This window comes from Lutzomyia longipalpis, chromosome 1 (genome assembly GCF_024334085.1).
Source record: "Lutzomyia longipalpis isolate SR_M1_2022 chromosome 1, ASM2433408v1".
Taxonomy (NCBI): Eukaryota; Metazoa; Arthropoda; class Insecta; order Diptera; family Psychodidae; genus Lutzomyia; species Lutzomyia longipalpis.
The window spans coordinates 25,544,711-25,565,250 of record NC_074707.1 but is presented as its reverse complement, the minus strand read 5'-3'; the positions used below and the strand labels follow the sequence as shown (position 1 = coordinate 25,565,250).

At 36.0% G+C, this 20,540-nt stretch overlaps 3 protein-coding genes across 12 annotated transcripts in view; 1 reads left to right on the top strand and 2 right to left on the bottom strand.

Moving 5' to 3' along the window:
* Positions 1–17,110, bottom strand: part of LOC129797522 (LIM domain-binding protein 2) — a 421,356-nt gene extending 404,246 nt beyond the window's left edge. For 4 of the 10 annotated variants that reach the window (XM_055840186.1, XM_055840189.1, XM_055840187.1 and 1 more), the window contains exons 1-2: positions 5,794–7,217; positions 4,345–5,038 (exon numbers count right to left, since the gene is read on the bottom strand). In XM_055840186.1, the coding sequence (XP_055696161.1) occupies positions 4,345–5,038; positions 5,794–5,800 (701 nt within the window). In that variant the 5' untranslated portion in view covers positions 5,801–7,217. Of the gene's footprint in view, positions 1–1,939; positions 5,039–5,793; positions 7,225–14,910; positions 15,156–15,701; positions 16,205–16,259; positions 16,678–16,744; positions 16,911–16,963 lie in introns of those variants that run through there. The other 6 variants (XM_055840190.1, XM_055840192.1, XM_055840194.1 and 3 more) reach the window with 5 other exon arrangements.
* Positions 17,111–17,191: 81 nt separating this feature from the next.
* Positions 17,192–18,466, top strand: LOC129797682 (SAP domain-containing ribonucleoprotein). Its single transcript, XM_055840479.1, has 3 exons — positions 17,192–17,305; positions 17,390–17,483; positions 17,549–18,466. The coding sequence occupies exons 1-3, from the start codon at positions 17,276–17,278 to the stop codon at positions 18,295–18,297; spliced, it is 873 nt and encodes a 290-aa protein (XP_055696454.1). The 5' UTR covers positions 17,192–17,275; the 3' UTR covers positions 18,298–18,466.
* LOC129797597 (chromatin assembly factor 1 p55 subunit) lies at positions 18,397–20,476 on the bottom strand. Its single transcript, XM_055840344.1, has 5 exons — positions 20,173–20,476; positions 19,558–20,059; positions 19,151–19,491; positions 18,919–19,084; positions 18,397–18,857 (listed from the first exon to the last, which is right to left on the bottom strand). Exons 1-5 carry the CDS (start codon positions 20,192–20,194, stop codon positions 18,599–18,601), a joined length of 1,290 nt encoding a protein of 429 aa, XP_055696319.1. The 5' UTR covers positions 20,195–20,476; the 3' UTR covers positions 18,397–18,598.
* Between the last annotated feature and the right edge of the window lie 64 nt (positions 20,477–20,540).

Below are 20,540 nucleotides of genomic sequence, written 5' to 3'. Positions count from 1 at the left end.
GTACATTTTGACCGTATAGTCAACGATATGAAACAAAAATATGTCATGGACTTTGACGAATGTAAACTCAAATTATGACGACATCAATGTTCACTTACAAAATGTGCTATACTTTAAATATTTACTTTTGCCGAACTTTTGTTTAAAAAAAATCTTTTGATAAAACTGTATAGGGGAGAGCGGGGTTAAAAAAGTCACTTAAGGGTTTAGAAAAAGCTCAAAATATCATATTTCCCAAACAGATAAAGCGAAATGTATAACTCATTTCTTTAGGAAATTTACTGCCCTACAACTACAACTCTTTCTCAGATCATTTTGTTCTATCTAGCTAGGAAATATGATATTTTAGGCTTTTTCTAAACCCTTAAGTGACTTTATTAGCCCCACCCTCCCCGTACATAATATAGGTACTTATTATTGAAACTTTAATGAATTATCAAATAAAATTATTTGAATTAGTTACCTATACTCAATTTACAAGAATGTTTTAGGATACATCACTTACGTTGTGAATTTTTGTGTAATACTATTGCCTCAAAGACCATTTAAAGTATCTTTCAAGCAGTAAGGAAAAAATTAAAAAAAAAAAAAAAAGTATTAAACTTTTCCCTACAAACGAATATTTCAATTTTTTGCATTAGGTATTAATGGCATTAAATAAATCCTACAATTCAATCAAGTAATAATCAAACGTGATTGTATGAATATTTCATCACTTTCAATCCATCTCTATGTTGAGTGATGCCATCATAAGAGTGCTACTGAACATTTTGGGCAGCTCTATATATCTTTTGAGAATGAAACAAGTTCAAAAGATTTTTTAACATATCTCCAAACAATTAAAATGAAATCTCATCCACATAATTTTTGATTTATATCATTCATGGGTATTCCAAATTCAGATCATCTTACAATACAAACTATATTTTGTACATTCATTTTATGACTATAACAAGTAGAAATGTGAAATGTACGTGACTGTACGTTGTTAGTGGATTTCCCCACACCCACCCGTTGCTTCTACCTTTTCGAGAAACTATTAAATTTTGTGTTTCACAAATCTACTTCCACCCGTTCAAGTGAGAGAGAGATTGTCTTCAATTTTCTCCGTGCATTGTGCGGTTTATAGTATTAAAGAAAGTGTTTACTGACCGAGATTTCAAATAACTTTTCGAACGTACGGTATAACTAAATTACAAAAAAAATCACCAGCAAATATAAATATTTTTGCCAAGTTTCAGAAAGAAATAAAGAAGTTAAGAAAATAATTGTGTATAACATATAATATCCGGTATACCCTTTTGCTATAGTTATAAAGTGGCGCAAATACCCCGTAGAATTCCTTTTAAATTCCATAGATACCAATCATGATGTCTTCTGACCGCAATTCACATATTTCCTGTTTCTTTTTCATCCATCCCTCTTCAATTCACACCGTCTCTCAGTTCATTCTCAAATGCTACACAATCCCTGAAATCCTTAAATGTTTATCACCTTTCATATAAAATTTACAGCATCGATAAATAAGTCCTTTAGATGGAAGAAATTTTTTTGAGATTTTGTGGGAAAACCAAATTGAAGTAAATTTTTCCACAAATTTTCATTATAATATGTGTACGTACAAGTACCTATATGTATATACGAAATACCTAATAATAAAATACAGGAATTCCCCAAAAACCTTCACTCTATTGGCATATGCAAATGATTGCGAACTTTATTGTAGGTTAATGATTATTAATAGAAAATCATTGGGATGAAAATGTGGATACGTCTCACTAAAAATTCAATCACTTCCGTGATCTCAATGTACGATTACTGATATTCTTACTTTAAATTACTCGCTCAAAATAGAATTTTCGTACATAATATACAAAGAAAATTTTCCAAGATAGATAAATTTTATATACATATATCTATTTTTTCATAGTTTAAGTACCTTTTTATTTCTTTTCTTTTTCTTGCCATTATGGTTAGAAAGTAGAAAAAAAATAACAAAAATGTTATATTAAAAAAAAATAATCAGTTGCATTTTCAAAATACAAAATGCCTCTCAATTTTATGACCCGTATTTTATTTTTAGCTACAATGAACAATTTTTCTTTAGACATCTTCGCCCTCCACCAAAGAAATCCCTCATGCGCTACCAAGAACGAAAGACTCTCCATAAAACTTTTGCTCAACTTCCTGGCAGCTAACCTTGAATCCTCTACGTACACCTCGCATTACCTATCTCTTCGTTTGGGTTCATTGTAATTTTCATACAGCGTTCAGCTACTTCTTCACACTGTTTGATTTTCTTTTATTTTCCCTCTCCCTCGCTCCTTTCTTCGCCATCTCTTGTGCGTTCGTTTCTTTTTTTTTGTTATTTAAAGAGGTCCCAGCTACCAAAAACCCATAGAAAAAAAAAAAGAATAAAGAATCCGAGCAAAAAATGTAGGTACGCGAAAGAGGGATAGACAGTGTGGAGAATCAACCAACCAACAAACGAGTGAAACAGTCTCGCAAAAACACTGCAAGATCAATAAGAGTTTTATAAAAACACAGAGAATATAGGGTTTGTTTTTACATCTCGTCGTCGTCACCCCCTGACTCTGTATCCCGTGTGACTCTATCTCTGACGTCTATATACATATATTTATGTACATAATACTATATACTACGTATAGTTACTTCTTTTATTATCTACATATCTCCATCCTACTTCAGTCTATACTCAAAATCATTTAGACGCGGTTGTTCTATCTCTTTTGCACCCAACTCTCAGCGCCATCAAGCGTATAATGCCTCTGACTGTGTATACGTGAGTTACATATTCGGAGGTACTTGGCGTTTATTTCCCTCTGCATATACTACATATATATTCAGTTGCTTTAAAAGTTCGTTATGCTGACTTGAAAAAGACATTAAAAAAAATTTAGAACTGCTTTAATTCCTCTCCATATACTTTTTAATAATATAAGAAAACATAAATATATGAAAGCTAAATACTGACAAAGCTATTATAAGTAATTTAACATTGACATTTAACATTCATTTTGATAATAAATGTTTGTGCAATATATAATTCTTTTAAAATAATGCTGCTTAAATAAAATCAAATCATGCTAGTTAGATGGCGATTTTCTCCCACTATAACATTAACTATCCTCTTACTAAATCTATTCTCATTCTTTGCGATGTCATTCCAACGTATATTTGTCAATACTACCATGAAAGAGCTTTGAATTATATGCTTTGGTTGAATATTTCATCCTTTACCTTGCATTTCAACAACAACCCAAAATATTAGAGTTAGTTCTGATTCTTCTAGATAAAGTATGACGAACATTTACTCCAACCTGCTATATGTATGTATAACATTTATACATGATATACCTATATTGCGCTAAATATATCTATACATATTTTATATTATGTATATACGAGAAATGCGCTATAAAACTTCCAGAGAATCATGGAAGTCTCAATATTCAACAAACATATACACTCTCTTTCACACCACTTCACCCGACATCCCCAAACAAACGTGTAAAACAGAGATGGGTGTATCTTGATAGGAATGGGTGAAAGAGACAATGTACGCTGAATTCAATAAATCGACGTTTCTATATGTATGTTTAATCTGTGTGATATCCACACTACAATGTTACGTAGAACTACACGATTTGGTTAGGGGTATGAGTGTTGCTCATGCTATGTAGTATAGAGAGAGGTACCTTGCCTTGTGATAACGTAATAAATAAATGTACACTCTCTCGCTTCGTAGACCGACAGCGAGCAGAAAGAAACAGAAAAAAAAGAAAAGTTCAACTTCCAACTTCACGAAAGAAGTATACATGTATGGATTGAATTTTTTCCTCTCTTCTTTTTTTTCCTTCTGTGTTTCGTGTCGTTTTTCTGGCTGTTTCTTTTTTGTTGTTCTTCGTGACTTTTTTCCTTCTCTTTCTTCCTCTCCCACCAAAGGATATTCGTTCTTTCTTACAATGCTACACCTCATCTCTCCACTCATACTCTCTATGCACATCCCTCTCTCAACTTGCTCACAATTTTCCTCGAGAGAAATCTCTTCGCACTCTCGCATAATACTCAACTCATCTAAGCAACGCGGCAATGACCAAATTGCACTGTATGTATTAGAAAGAGAAAAATGTTTCAAATATGTCATTCCATCTCATCCCAAGCACCTTTTAATGTATCAAAATTCATAGTTTTTGCGAAAAGAAAAAAATATTTTTTGGTTTATACATATTGAAAGGAGTTTCAAAATCCCGTTCAATTCTTTTTGGCAACACCTTCAACAGCATAATGCATATGAAAATACAAGACGGTATGTGCACTTACCCTTGATCGATACGGTCAACAGGTTGAGGTCCTCCCATCATATGACCAGGCCCCATTGGTCCGATGGGATGTCCGGGACCATGGCCGAATGGTGAACCGGGTGGCATTCCAAACTGTGGTGGTCCACCGAAGCCTCCAGGACCTCCAGGTGAGGCAAAATGTGGTCCACCACCAAATGCCGGTCCTGAACTACCTGGCCTCCCATATTGTGGACCACCAGCGGATGGTGACCCAAAAGGTCCGCCTGGTCCTGGACCAGGTCCATTATACGGGGGACCCGCTGAATTTGGTGGTGGGGGGAAACCAGCTCCGCTGACATTTTGCGGTGGTCCAGGACCTGGTGTGGATGAACCCGAAGGTGCCGGTGAAGCTGTGTACTGAGGCGTGTTGGAGCCGGGTGGAGGACCCTGATAACCACCAACTGTTTGACCACCACCACCGCCACCACCAGCTCCACCAGAACCACCGGCTCCACCACCTCCCCCACCACTTGCTGGAGAACCTTGGCCTGCAGACGGAAAGACGGAACCGGGACCAGTAAATGAATTAGGACCGGAAGGGGTGAAACCACCCCCAGATCCGGACGTCTGGGTTTCTGGACCTGGGGGTGCACCTTTCCACGTCGCCCCAGAGTCCTCCAGTGTGCTAGGCAAACTCAATGGCGGCCCAGCAGCCACTCCGCGACGGGTCAAGCCTGTAATGAAAATTGAAAAATATAAAAATTGTTCAGGGTACCTACTGAAAATACAGGTTTAATTTTGTTCCACTTTCAGAATGGAATAAAATTAACGTAAGAAGGATCTCTTAAAACTCTAAAAATACGGATATTTTTTTATGTCTAAAATGAATACCTATTATATTGTTATGGAGATATGAACTGTATTGTAAATAGGTATCAGGTAGGCAATAGGTTTAATTATAACGTATTAGCGAACACAGAATCAATATAAAACAGTCACAATACGAAAATTCTCTATAAGCAATTTGGTAGGGACAATTGTCTAAATCTGATTTTATAACATTTTTTGCTAATTAATTTTTAATTAATTTTAATTTTTAAATGTAGCTAATTCTTACTTTTTATTCTCAATAAGAAATAAAGTCGATTGCAAAATCGTATTCAAGCCTGCATGATAACAGGCAGGAACAAATAAAATTTCAAATCAATTCATATTAAATTTTGAAGTATTCACAATTGGTTCTTCATTTTTAAATTAAAAAATAATTTTTCAATTTGTTATTCAATGCTTTTACAATACTCCAAGTTTTTTTTGGGTGTAAAGACAGAAAATTTATCTTTAAGTTCTGAAACAGGTGGAAGAACGCTATGTTACTATGTTCATTTCACTTATAATGTATTTTTTGCAAAATAACCAACAGGCTTAAAAAGTAAGGTGTATGTATACATATAATTTTTAGTAATATATAGAAGGAATGACTTTCTCTAACCTAGCATTCCTTTCTCAGGTGAATTGAGAAAGAGTGGAGAAGAAGTCCTCCTTTGCGGGAACGTTTTTAAGTAATCCGTGATGAACGATTAAATAGTTTACAGAGACAATTTTGAGAGACGGTGAAAAAAGAACACTTTTCGACCGTTTTCACATAATCCACACATGCACATTCACATACATTGTCACCTCTGTCAGACACATGAGACACGTCTTGCCTTTAGCTTCTTTAACACAATTTTTTTGAGATCACTTCTCCTTCGGTTCTTAATATTATTTTTTTGTTTCATGCAATGCCCCTTTTATTTTTTTCAACTGGTATTTCATTCCGGTACAGCAAATTCATATTGAACATGTGTGTGGTGACCACTTTGGATTCTCACTGTCCTGTTTGTAACCAATGTCAATTGGCCGGTTCGCAGCAACCGGATACTGATATGCTATGCACAATACTTCCATCGATTTTTTAGATCTATAAACCCAACTTTTTTTTGTCACAGTGAAGAATATATTTGTTCGACTGACAGATTTATATTGAGCAACTTCATGTGCACATCACACAATGCCATATAATTTGTTATCAATTCATTGCATATTTGGTCCTCGTTTTAATTTTCTTGCTGTAGTATTTGAGGGTCTTAAAAAAAACTCACTACATCATATAATTTGTATTCGCTATTTGTTTCAGAATTATTATTTTTGCCAAAAATTGATTATTATTATTATTATTATTCACATCATCGCTATATAGTTGTATATCTCATTACACGACGTGTATTATTACTTTATGTACGTCTGATCTACATTAATGGTTATTCTGGTTGTACCAAATCGGCCACAGTGTTTAGTGATAAATTTTTGATTGGTCTACTTATAACATAAGAGCAAATATAAAGAAAAATCGGTAACCAAAAAGGCTCTTTTGATGGTAATTTCTTCACACTTTTCTTTTTCACGAAAATTCAGGTATTATTTTACTCAAGCACTAAAATTCTTCCTACATTTCCCTGTATGTTATATATAGTTTGCCTCCAATGACCCTAAACTTGTAAGTACAGTATGTACATATATTACTTGGTAAATTGCACTGATATTTTTTTTTCTTTTACAATATTCACTCTTTTGTGGGAAATACACGAAAATTTTCACTGCCGGTGGCCAACAACCGAATACAAGAGGCAATCGTACAGGGGCGGAACTCCAAACATCACGAAAAATTGAATTTATTCACATTTTATATTAAAATCTCAGTCCAAAGACACTTTATAGCCACACAGGACATCGAATGTGATGATTTTTCACAAATTATCTCTTCACGACTGTTCACACGGCAAACGCTTCTCTTGCGATGTCTTTTTCATCATCAGACACACAACTCCACGACGACGCCATGACAATATTTGATTCTCCTCGGGACAGTGTGAGTCGCGCCTTGCAAGCTCGAGTATGTGAGCCAAATCATAAATTCGTGGCGTCACCAACTACCGAATGCTGAGCGAGTACAAAATGTCATGGTTCGTAGTTTACGAACATGTAACGCTACTGGTGGTGGCTAGCCGTATCATTATTTTTCACATAATCAATTCATCTTGAGTAGCAAACTTAAAAATTCTACTTCTCAATTCTTTCATTTAACATTCTTTTTTTTTGTTTTAATCAGTTTTTTTTCTCCAGTCTATCAATGCAACGAAAAATACATGTTTTCAAAAAATACTACACGTCCTACACCATACTTAATACTACAATAACATTGTTCATAATGCCACTCGTAGAATTTAAGCTTTAATGTGATTATGTATGTTTCCAATGCTTAATATATGTAATTAGACTCCAAATATATTGTACAGTTTTTAAATCCCTGGTACATAATACTGTATTTAATTAGAAACGAAATAAAAAAATTAAATTTGCATTATATACACATTCAGTGCAATTTGTCGGTGGGGTTGTGGTATGAGGTGAATATTTACTTTTATTGCACCTACCAAGCACACAACCTCTTGCACATGGTGAAAAAAAACACGCACACACACACCACTGTGCGCCCACTAAATCATACACACGGAAGCTTTGTACGTGGCTCCGTGCTTTGCTATATATGCTCGGCGATCGAATATGAAAAAACGCACGGTTCATGTGAAAAAAGCTAGGTTGAAGGCTGAAACGTACAGTTTATTTTGTGATAGGCCGTAAGCTTAAACTACCTTGCCTAGGCTATATTTCTCAAAGCTCCTAATACACAGAAATTACTATGAATTGATTATTAAAAGCTACAGTAGTAGGGGAGACCGGGGTAAAAAAAGTCATTTTCGAATATTCAAATGCCAATTTCTCCCAAGTTATAAATCGGAAAAATCGGAAAAAATTAGGGTGCAAAGCCCTACCAACCTATAATTTTTGACAGTAATTTGGAGGTTATCCGATCAGTACTTTGGGAGTTAAAAATGAAAATAGATTTTTGGCCCATTTCCCAAACTTTTGCGTATTGAGAAAAACGCGTTTTCCGAACTTTTCCTTCAGCAATTTTCCAATCTGATAATTTTTCTCATTACCTGGGTTAATGCAGAAAACGTTGCCAAGATGTATTTTTCAATAACTTTTAATGATATTTCTGAACAATTATTTGGATCAAAACATACCCTTTGGGGTAGATCGGGTCAACCCATGTAAATCATATGGGAGTTCAAAATTTTTGACATATTTTCTATCCATTTGTTGCAAAATGGCGTGATTGAGAAAATCGCAAAATTCTCTGTTTTAGTGGATAGAAAAGTGAAATTCCTTGTCGCGGATCAAAAGGTGAGAAGTTTAGCTATCAACTACTATCAATCTCTCAGTTGGAAAATCATTGGAAATGTCGGAAAATTCGACCGACTTTATTTAGCCAACTGGTGACTATATTTACCCGCCGCGTTTAAAAAAAGTCAGAAGCGGAAGGGTTTAGGAAAAGCTCGAAAACTCATATTTCCCGGAGAGATAGAGAAAAGTGGTCTGAGACATAGTTGTAGGCAAGAAAATTTCCTATAAGAATGTCCTATTAAGGAAATTTTCTTGTCCTTGGGGAATCCTGCAGATAAGGATTTATGCAAATTGACTTTTTTTACCCCGGTCTCCCCTACTGAATGTTTTATGCACCCCTCTGCTAAAATACTTGATGTTCAAATGAATATTTTTAAAGGTTTTACAAGAAAAATGCATATACCTACATAATTTTATAGAACATGACTTCAAATAAGCTATCCTCAGTGAAAATAAAGAAAAATAACCCTAATTATTATTATTAAGTAGGAAGTTAAGGTTTGTAAGAAAAGTCCTCGGAAATCGTTCATGAAAACCATGGATTTAGGGACACAATTACAAATTGAAACGGATACATGAACTTCCGCTTTTTGCCTGCTCTTAGCGCCTTATACATACAAAAGTCATGAGACTAATAGATTGTTTATTCCATAAAAATTCAATTTTTTTCAAAAAAGGGTATAAATGCATATTTTTGCAAATTATTTTCAATGTAAAGCAGTTACTTAAACGTCGTTTGAATAGAATAAAGTAATGCGGCATTATGTTGTTTAAACGGTTTAAACCTATATTTTGTACAATAATTAAAATGTTTCGAATACTTGCCCCACCCGCACGAAATACTTCATAATTTCCAATACAAAAGCCTCATAGAATGGTCGAGGATACATAGTTAGTTCTGATCTCATGTAGGACTAGCTATTCATCATAATGGAGACGCCACAGAACCGTCAAAAGCTCTGGTTAAAATTATACGCATTCATTTGGACTGATCCAACTGTCTCCTTAGTTTACGCTTCCGAAAAAACTTTAGCCAACATTTCGCTAAGAACAACTTCCGTCAGTGATCAATTAAAAAAAGATAAATAAGGTACTTTAAAAAATCGCGATAAAATCTAACCTCTTGTGCTTAATTTTTTTTTCTTGATACACGCCAAAATAGTATGATTTGACAATATTCCCACAGAAACATTTGTCCACAAGCTTTTTCTCAAATGAACGAAATGAATGATGAATTTATGCAACTCTAGGATATCTCTGGGACTGTTGCTCTCTTCGTTTTTTTTTTGTATTTCACTTAACTTCGACATTTTGCTCATTTCTAATAGGAATGGATCCTTTTAAAATTTTATTCCAACAGTTGAGAACAAGTATAAGTTTAGGTGCAATATTGTATTATCTTCGATATATAATTTCAATATGTATGACTGAATTGCACAAGAGAATTGACGGAATGACATTAATTCCATGTCTATCGGATTGATCATCCCAAAAGCTTTCAATGGAAGATCAAGCGATAGACATCAGGAGTAGCAACAACCCTAGAGTTTTGAATCATCAGCATATACATACATACATAACATACGTATGCATAGAGCTTTCTCATCACAGCTCCTGCCAATCCGCTCTTTTGATGAGATTCACCGGGAGTTTGGGGAATTTTTATACAAGAATAAAAATCCATATATAAATATATATCTGTATATATAATGTATGTAAATAAAATGCTAGTCATCCCTGTATACTCATTTTCTGCTATTTACTCACATAAATTATGTATTTCATTATACGTATACTTGGAGCACTATATGGGTAACTCTATGTGCACCGCGCACACGTAGTGTATAATAATTTTATAACAGGCGCATCAAATATAGACGACAAATTGCGCATGTGTGCATTCAATTCAATATAAAACCTCTCCATGCTGATGCTCCCCGTACATAAAATCATTCTATGTACTTTTCATCGGGCATATAATCCCCTATATTATATACATATGTAGGTATATTTGTGTGGTGTGTCGAGCATTATTGTGCACATAGAATTGTAGCTTCGTGCTATAGGTAGGTATGTATTTTATAACGAAAAGGTATGAGTAGAGATTATTGCATTGATTTTTATTTTAATTCTAGAGGCAAGCTCAGGAAATTAGTAATGAATTCTCCTGCCAATACTTTAAAATTTATCTTGTTAGTGAATTTTCTATCAAAAAACACATTTCATCCCTATTGATTGGCATATTATTTGTAAAATTAAAATATTTCATTCTCCATAAAGTTTTCTGATAATTTTTTTTAATGATGATGTTGGCTAAAGAAGAAGAAAAAAAGACTTCCAAACCTCAAAGTATTTGCATACTGTCGAAATTTAAGGCATAAAAATAAAACAGCAAAAAGAGAGGACGTTTAAAGAGCAAAAAGAAGTTCGATCTTGAAGACGCCACCATGGAGTTACAAGTGAAGTGACTCGGTGGAGACCTCTGACTCAGTTGAGATCAATGAAACAGGTTTTTGGTCACTTTTGGCGGGAAGAGTGTGTGATTAGTACCGTCCACACCAGGGTCATTTGAATGTGAAGTAATATAAGAGAGTGGAGGAAATATAATGGTGGAAGAGAAGAGACCACGCGATGCAGTCCTCTTTGTCAGCATGCTCCCCAAAAATTCTTCTCTGTGTGTCGCATTAATGCTTGCCAACAAGAGGGATCAAATTGGAGAGACAGAAAACATTGTGTAAAAGAATCATTGAAAATTCTCACATTGCGACAATGCAAAAAATCGATAACTCAGTGGTGGTGGGTGGCACTTTTGCTCCCCCTCATCTCCCATCCAAAAGTCCGCTATAAATGATGATTCTGACGATGACGATGATGACGACGTGGATATACATACATATAAAGGTGGGATGGGCATGGGTGAAGAGCATCTGTACATAGCGAAAATATACACGTCATAGCAATTCACAGTGGTCTGGAATAGGAAACAATCCGGACCAAAATACGAATTTCAAAGTTTTTACGGCTATATTATCAGTTTACTATCAAAAAAGTAAACATTATTAAAAAAGTTAGTTATAACTTATGTGAAATACCGACTAAAAAATTACAAAAAAAGGAAAAATTGATTGTTCCGTTTAATGAGGAATTTTTGGAGAAGTTTAGAGTAACCTTAATTGTCTTCCAATGAACGTCTTTCAAATTATTCAAATGATAGAGCTGTCCGGAAAAAGCATTGCAGTTTCCACCAAAAATTGTCCTTGACAGTTTAACAAAAAAAATCTCTTTTTTCATTCCATGTTAGCTAATCCTTTTTGACTACGAAGATCAACTCCTCAAAAGCCATTCTTAAATATTTAAATAGATTGATTTCTTTTTTATCAAAGTAACCATTAAAAAGATAAGGGTGTTTAGTTGAAAATCATAGGTCAATTAAAAGGAGAATTTTTATCACGATTTAGAAAATGAGAATAACATCGTTTAAAACAAAGCAACAAAGCATTTTCCTTATGGAAATTACTTATTATGGTTTTTTTCAAATCGCTTTTATTCTCATTTATGTTTTACAGTGATTTAAAGGTAATTCCTTATCATAATAAAACTCTGTTAATTATCTCTAGTTGCGTAAGTATAAGATTTATTTTGGGAAAGTTAACAGTGTTATTTTTAGTCGTATTTTTTTCTAAAATAGAAAAAAAAGTAAATAAAGTTTTTCCTTTAAATAAATGCATAGAAAATTTGGTAACGAGCAAATTTTTGTGCACTTTTGCCCACAGAATTTATATTACGAACCAAATAAAATTTGAGAGTAGGATGGAACGACTGGGATTGCAACAGAGGAAATGAATGTGAAAAAGAGAAGTAGTGCGAGAGAAAAGCGGAAAAGAGGAAGTACATAGAGACACCAACACCACTGGGGCGGCCTCTGGAGGATTCTGTATGGATGCGCCGGTGAAGTGACATGAGAGAACATGAGCACCCACCATCGGGAGCGACAAGTGTGTGCAGATTGAAAGGGTGGACTAGAGAGGAAAAGTGCACCGAGCACCATAATCTGATCCTGAGTGCATGTGCAACCGAGTGAGAAGGGATGCGTGCAACTTGGCAGGTTTCGAGAGGCTAATTGAACCTCCCTCTGAACCACCCAAAAACCAGAAGAACACCAGATACGAAAGCGACAATATCATTTTATACACACGGTGGAAAATCGGAGGAATGGTACATGAGCTCCAATTTGTAGATTTATTATTCCATCTCACTCACAGAATCTCTCTGGGATGCATAAAGGCAACTCTACTATATACCTATATATACAATATACATATGTACGTACACACCACGCCACATCTTCTGTACCAGTTTGAATTCCAGGTGGAAAGATGCAATCACAGAATTATTCGCATGCACCTCTTAACTCCATATATTCCTTCTCATTCTCAGTGATTTTCAAACTGTGATTGCTGCTTTTATGGCTCATTTGACCGCGAAAGCACGGCACTGCCTTCAAATTGTCCAATTAAGCGAAAAATACCCCTAGGTGCCATTCAAACAACTGGCCTCGTCGAGAGTCATAAGAAATACACAAGGAATTTCCTAAGAAACTGATAGGTAGTGCCTGGGCAGAGACAAATTTAGTTAAAAGCTTCTAGCATAGGAAGTCAGCATAGACTTTCAGCTATATTTTATTCTATCGCAATAATTGCAGAAAACTTAATAAATAACAAATAATATTTTCTGATGCTGTGTACATCCAGACAAGGATTGACTAGATCCTTGAATATTTTACGATTTTTTGTTGAAAAAATCTTTTTGATAGTAGATATTCAAATTTTAATTTACTTTCATCAATTCAATAAAATTAATAATAAATTGGTGTTGTTAAAATGTTAAGGATAGAACAGATAGAAATATTTTCGTGATTTTTTCTGTCAAAGAAAATACTATTTTTAATAATAATAAAAAAATCGAACGATTTTGCGATTTACATGATAATTTTTAATCTCTAATATTTGCCTGATGGTGATTATACAGCATAATGACATTTTAAACGATTTTTAATATTATATTTATTTTTAATTTAAAATAGCTTTAATCATTTGCGTAATTAAGCTAAAATTGAATAAAACTAGGTCGCGTCTTCATTAAATTGAGAATCCTTTATTTTTAAATAATTTGGTTAATTTTTTTAAATTAGGATTGACATAAAATAACTCTTCAATTCGTAATTTTAGTTATAGAATTGTTAATTGTGGGTATTCAATTTTAATTTATTTAATTTCTAGTTACACTTTAAATAAAGTAATGTAAATTAAAGTGTTTTAGATAATTTCCTTTGAAGAAGATGGAATGGATTCAATACAAAATTTATACCTTAAAGTGTTGAGAAGCTCTTCTTTAAATTGCCTATTGAAAACGTTCTGCATTAGCTACAGAGAGAGAATTATTTGTTGGAAGACCATGTTCATGGTAACAGGCAAGCATCATATTGCAAAATTGTCTTCTCACCCACTGAGGGCTACATAAAATAGAGCACCGAGAGACATGGATGGAGTGGTCAGAATGGATTGGATGTGACATTATTGTTGCACTCCTGGAGGTAGACAAGTGAGGTCAACTACTATGGTGCGATTAGAGATGGTCATCTAATTGGAAGTTGATGGAGTTTGGGGGAGAAAGGCTGTGTGTGGAAAAACATCCAAGGGTGTAGAGGATGTTTTCCTCTTGAACAAAGTGGAGATACATGGGGGAGACAAGAGTGATATCCAATCAATGGGTTAAATGAATGAACAACATCCTATGCCGCAAATCCCTGTGGCAGGTAGTCTTGCAATTTGTATGGCGCTTCATGCTTTGCTGGTGCAACCATCTCGATCGATACGCAAATGTGTTGTGTCTGCTGGACTCAGAAGAAGCCCCATGGTGCCCAGTGCGCGAAAATATAGGTGTAAAAAGAAGTGTGAGTACACGGAAGCCGCGAGCTAACGGTAGGCCGGTCAAAACCGTTAATGATAGTGATTCAATTTCGCTTATTTTCATCACCTCCATTCACTGTCGTGAAAATAAAGCCGGCATTTCGTTCTTAAAAATTACTATAGCTTCAGTCTAAGAAAATACAAATCTCCAGGGAAAAATAGGAGTCTCTCCGGAAATGAATTCCATTTTACATGACTATTTTCTTTAATTTGTAATAAAATGTAGAAAAGAACTTTAAAATAATTTATTTAAACTAATTCCTAATTTTTCTAAGAAAGGAATTATATTGAATCTATTAAATAAAGTATATTTTTATGGAAAAGAAAAGGCAAAAAATATTTACACCTACCTATTTTTGTAAGGGGGTGGTTTTGGCGATCCTGGCGAGGCGTCAGGGAAAACCTCTGTTTGGGCTCAACGTTGACAATAACAACACAAATTAACTTTTTGCAAAGTTGTAGACGTACACCTGAATTAGCCGATGCATTGAAATTAATAACATTTACAACAAAAATGTGCTAAAAATGGATTTTTGCAAAATTTTCACGCACAGAGGTTATTTGTTTTGGCACTGCCGCTTTGACAGTTTGTATTGTCCCATAAAGGACATCAAAGTTTTTTTTATCATTTTATTAGTGTGCCCCAAATAGAGTCACATTTCTTTTTATCAACTATTTTCCATACTTGGAAAAATCTTTAATTCCTCTGAAAAATTAAATAATTCTAACTTTCACAAAGAAAAATGCAAAGAATTTGTACAGAATAAAAGAGGAAATCATTCTCTTACGAGATGGCATGAAATAATAAAATTTGAACTAAACGAACTTTTTTTTGCATTTCGACAAAATTCGTGATTTCCGTGTTTTTTCCCAAATTTGTGGGTATAAAACGCATTTTTTGGGCTCCTGGGGCACTTACGGGTGCTCCGGAAGCCTCGGGGAGCTCCTCCGTGCAGAATTTGGGGCCCGCGGAAATTTTGACGGTTGGGTTACAAATTTGAAAATTTTGACGGTTGGGGATTTTACACGCACTTTTTTTCCCGGAAATGGATTTTCGTGACTTTTGGAATTTTTGATGCCAACGAAATTATAGACAAACCTTTCTTTATTATAGAGAAGATAATTAAGAAAAAAAATCAACTAGTTAGAATCTAATTTATATTCACATTCAAGGGGCTTTTCTCCACATATTGGACTTAATATCCTAGCACAGCCATAGCAATCTTCATTGCCATAAAAGACAGCATATTGTCCTGGAGTAATAGCCCTAAGTGGCCTCTCAAGCGTCACCAATATTTTTTCAGGTATATCAGGATTTCTCTCCAACCGACATTTTGTCAATGGTTTTGTATGCTGAAACCTAAATTGGCACTCAAATCCATCCTCCAGTTTCGGTATGCTATTCTCGTCAATCCAATACGGCGCCTCCACGTAAAATTTGCTTGAAAATAGAGCTGGATTTTTTGTTCCTTGAGCTACATAGATTGTATTTGTACTCGGATCCTTCTGTGCAACAAAATAGGCATCATTATTCCCGGCTAAACGGCATCTTTGTCCAACAGTCCAATAGTGAAAGCCACTGTGATGTCCCACAACGCTATTTGAATCAATATCAATGAATTGACCAGGTTTAGTAGCAATGTACTGAAAATAAGAATTTTTTTTAGAGAATTTATGAAATTTAAATCTCTTAACTTACCTCGGAAATAAAGTCTTGAAAATTACGATGTCCTATGAAGCATATTCCTGTGCTTTCTTTCTTCTTCAAAAGAAATCCCATCCCAGATTCCAATGCGAGTTTCTTCACCTCTCCTTTGGTCATATCTCCCAAAGGGAACATTGTCCTTCTGAGAGCTTTTTGGGGTACGCGTGAAAGGAAGAATGTTTGATCCTTAAATGTATCTTTGGCCTGAAGAAGTTTAACATTTCTGTTCTTTGTATAATGTTCCAGGAAGTTCCCAAAATTTGTCTTAGCATAGTGACCAGTTGCTATTGCATCAGCAGCGAGTTTTTCTTTATTCGTTGCATATGAGAAAAAATGATCGAATTTTATGTACCTATTGCAGAGTATATCTGGATTAGGAGTATATCCTGATTCATAGTCCCTAAGAAAATCCCTGAGATTCATAAACAATTAAATTAAATTTAAATTAAAGAAATTTCAACAATTCTTTGGTAATTCACCTAAAAACATTGTTCCAGTACTCCTTGACGAAATTAACATGAATGAGGGGTATGCCCAAGTGTCGACAAACTCTCTGGGCATCCTCCCAATCCCGATCTCCTGTACACATTGTCTTCTCATCAGCGATATCCCAGTTTCTCATAAAAACTCCTTTAACCTGAAAACCTGTTTTTTGGAAAATTATAAAATGAATAATAATGCAATGAATTAGTGTCTACCTCTATTCTTAAGAAGATGAGCCGCTACAGCACTATCTACACCACCGGAAATGCCCAGGGCTACTGTTTTAAATAACATTTTTATTTTTATTTTAAGAGCCGGAAAAACAAAAAAAAAACTTTTGAAGAAAAACAAAACATCGGCACATGTCGAGTGCTTCGGGATTCATTCGGGTCTTTCGGGTTCAATTCGGACGAAAAGGAGAAATCCGAATGCAATTTGGCTTCTTTTCACGGAATTTTCCATTTCTCCGTGTGTTTTAATTTGGAAAACTACTTTTCCAGCACTTTTTCTTGGTGGATTGCATCGTCATGGCTGACACGGACTTTTCTAAGATGAAGGTACTGCATCAAATTCAATTGTTTTGCTCATTTTTTTATCTCTAAAAAATTTGAGGTTATTTTTGTATTTATTTTACAAAATAGGTGGCTGATTTGAAGAGGGAACTCAAAAATCGAGGATTGAGCACTGCAGGAAACAAGAATGAGTTGCAGGAGAGGCTTCAAATGGCACTTTTAGGTACGAAATTACGAAAAAAAATATCGATATTGTGGTGTGAGCATAAATTTTTGCCTGTCTTGCAGATTCCGACCCTGTTTTGGAGGACTCAACAATAATTTCCGGCGATTTGGATGATGATGAAGTTCTAAATGACGAAGAATTAGAGAATGCAAAGGACTTACTGGAGGAAACATCACACGAGGATGCAATTCTAGCAAGCCCCACTCCCTCAGCTGAATCAGCTGCCGGTGTGACTACCAACAAATCTCCGGGCGAAGCACCCAAAGAAGAGACACAACCTCCAGCGCGTAAGATAATTCTGAAGCGTAAGATGATTGTTATTCCACCGCCGGAGGAGACTTCACAGAAAGATTCCACAAACAGTGTACCAGAACCCGGAGAAGTTATATCTGAGAAATCTGACGATGCTTCATCTGTCGGCGAATGTGAGAAGAAAGTTATAAAATTGTCGGAAATGTCGGCCAAGGAGCGCCTTGAGTTGCGTATGAAAAAATTCGGAGCACCACAGACGCCGGATGCAAAGAAATTGGCAAGAGCAGAACGATTTGGATCTGCAGCAACGACCCCATCGGCATCTAATGGCTCCTCTGGTGCATCCATTGACGTCCTAAAGAAGCGAGCTGAACGCTTTGGGGGCTCTGTGTCAACAACCATGACAAAGATGGAAAACCAAGAGAAACTGAAGAAGCGACAGGAACGTTTTGGGGCATCCACCGTGGCAGGGAAGATCAGTGTGAGCCCCACTGTTAAATCAGAATACGAGTCAAAAGCCCAGCAGCGTCTTGAGCGCTTCAAGACATCAGTAAATTAGGTTTTGACACTACATGCAACATTACATACTTTCCCGATCGAGTCCTTGTCTTCAAGGTGTTCGTTTGCTTATTAAAAACTAAAAGAAAAACAATTCAAATCTCCATGAAATCGTGTCAATATTTATTTGGAAAGAATTGATAAAATATAGTAAAGAACTAAACGAACCATCTCAATTTTTTTTTAACTCAACTCCGCACGTTTCCTTCTCTTTTTTTTTGCTTTTGATGAAATGTGAATTAAGAATTAATGCTAAAAATGCTGACAATACATAGCATGTGAATGAGTGAAAGTACCCCAACTTATGCTGTGGGAGCTTCGAGATCACCAGCTGGTACCTCGGGCTCCTCATCATTGTAGATATTTTCAGCCATTTGCCACACTTGCATTATGTTATCCTCGGACACGGAGCAAATCACCCACGGTTCATTAGGATTCCACGAAAAGTCTGAGATCTTGGCTGTGTGTCCGCCGTGTATGAAGAGAAGTTCTGGTGGACCATCCTCAGCGTCTTCGCTGCTCTGCTCTTCGCCAATCTTTGACAAATCCCAGACGTGGAGCCTAAAAGGTTTTGTTGTTGTTGTAATTGTCCAAAATTCTATTTCTTTTGCGTCTTTCTTACCTTCGATCAGTGCCACTAGATGCTAGAATGGTTTCATTGTGAGGTGACCACTGAACCTGGAAGATTTCATCCTTGTGCGATTCGAATGAGTGAAGCTTTAGTTTGAGATTACGTAAATCCCACAGAGCCACCGTTTTGTCAGCAGATCCCGTAGCCAAAATGAATTCTAATCAAAGAAAATAAATTTTTTGTGAAAAAAAAAAATGTTAAATTTAAACGAGGATCTACTAACCGGAATAGGGATTGAAACTCAAGCAATTAACTTCAGCTGTGTGTGCATCCACAGTGTGGGATGGCTTGGACGTGTTGTTGCATCGCGTATCCCAAATCATGAGTTTCTGGTCGTCAGCCACGGATCCAAAGAGTGATTCGTGCAGAAGATGCCATGCTACATCTTCCACCACAGCAGTGTGGCCTGTGAAGATGTTCTTTGCATCGATAATTCGATGTTCTTTGGGTGTTGCATTAATGTCCCAAAGACAGATTGTATGATCATCGCTTGCGGAAAGGAGGTACCCATTGAGATTGGGATTCCACGACAATCCATAGCCCTCCTTTTGGTGTCCACGGAGTCTAAAATATACACAAAAAAAGAAGAATTATTACGGGACTTTATGGAAAATCTTGCAGCAATCATACCTCAAATCTGGATGACATTCACCGCTTGGTTCGGGCTTGCTGGGGTGTTTGGTGTAGTCAAACACGAGGACATCGCTCGAGGGAGTCTTCGTGGCAATGACACAAGGGTTCTGGGGCATATAGCGTGCCCTGTTGACCTCACCCTCGTGATTGATCTTTATTTCAATCTCAATCTTGCCAGAAACGGAGCCAAAGCCTCCAAATTCACCTTTCTCGTTATCATAGTGACTCGCATCGAACTGCGCGTCCTCATTTGGCAACTGAACACTCGCAATTAGGAGGTGGTTCTGCTCGTCGGAAGTGTGAGTACCAAGGATGAGGCGATGCACGGAATAATCCTTCCCTTCCGGCTTCGTTACGTCCGGAAGCCATTGAGCCGTAAGTGAGGGCCACTCCAGTGCATGGGTCATTACCAGATCATAGAGGAAGGGGGTATTCTTCTTCCATATCTTGTACTCTTCATTGATTACCCTCTCCTCGACGGCGTCATCAAAAGATTCAGCTACAATGCAAGTAGACATAACCTGAGTTTTTGCCTTTCATATTTAGGGCACTTTTTGCCCCCTTTAGCCCCACCCCATTAATTTTGAACCAAATAATCTGCCCTCTACTCACCCCCGTCTCCACGGTCACCCATTGTGGTTTGTCCTGTAATTGCTGGATCAACAAAATTTCTTCACCCGCCAATTCCGGCTTCAGACACTTTCGTGAGTTGCGAATTTGAGTACTCGAGAGTTGAGCCGCGAGGTAATTTCCACCTTCACAGCAATTACCTCTTTGCCAAGGAGACTTTTGCGATATTTTTCAAGCAAAAGAAAGCAGATTTTTCTGCCAATTTACAATAGAAAATTTTACGGCACGCAAACAACGCCAAGAAAACGACATCAACTATGAATATATATATCGTTTACTCAATCAGCAACTGTTGTAAAATTCATGAAAGTAAACTGTAGAATAACTGCTGATGCAATAAACGATAATTT

Coding starts and splice junctions, on each gene's coding strand:
- LOC129797682 (XM_055840479.1), top strand. CDS start 17,276: ATGGCTGACACGGACTTTTCTAAGATGAAG. Junction 17,306..17,389: donor CGGACTTTTCTAAGATGAAG/GTACTGCATCAA, acceptor TTTACAAAATAG/GTGGCTGATTTGAAGAGGGA. Junction 17,484..17,548: donor GCTTCAAATGGCACTTTTAG/GTACGAAATTAC, acceptor CCTGTCTTGCAG/ATTCCGACCCTGTTTTGGAG.
- LOC129797597 (XM_055840344.1), bottom strand. CDS start 20,194: ATGGGTGACCGTGGAGACGGGG. Junction 19,492..19,557: donor GAATGTCATCCAGATTTGAG/GTATGATTGCTG, acceptor TGTATATTTTAG/ACTCCGTGGACACCAAAAGG. Junction 18,858..18,918: donor TCTAGTGGCACTGATCGAAG/GTAAGAAAGACG, acceptor AAAACCTTTTAG/GCTCCACGTCTGGGATTTGT.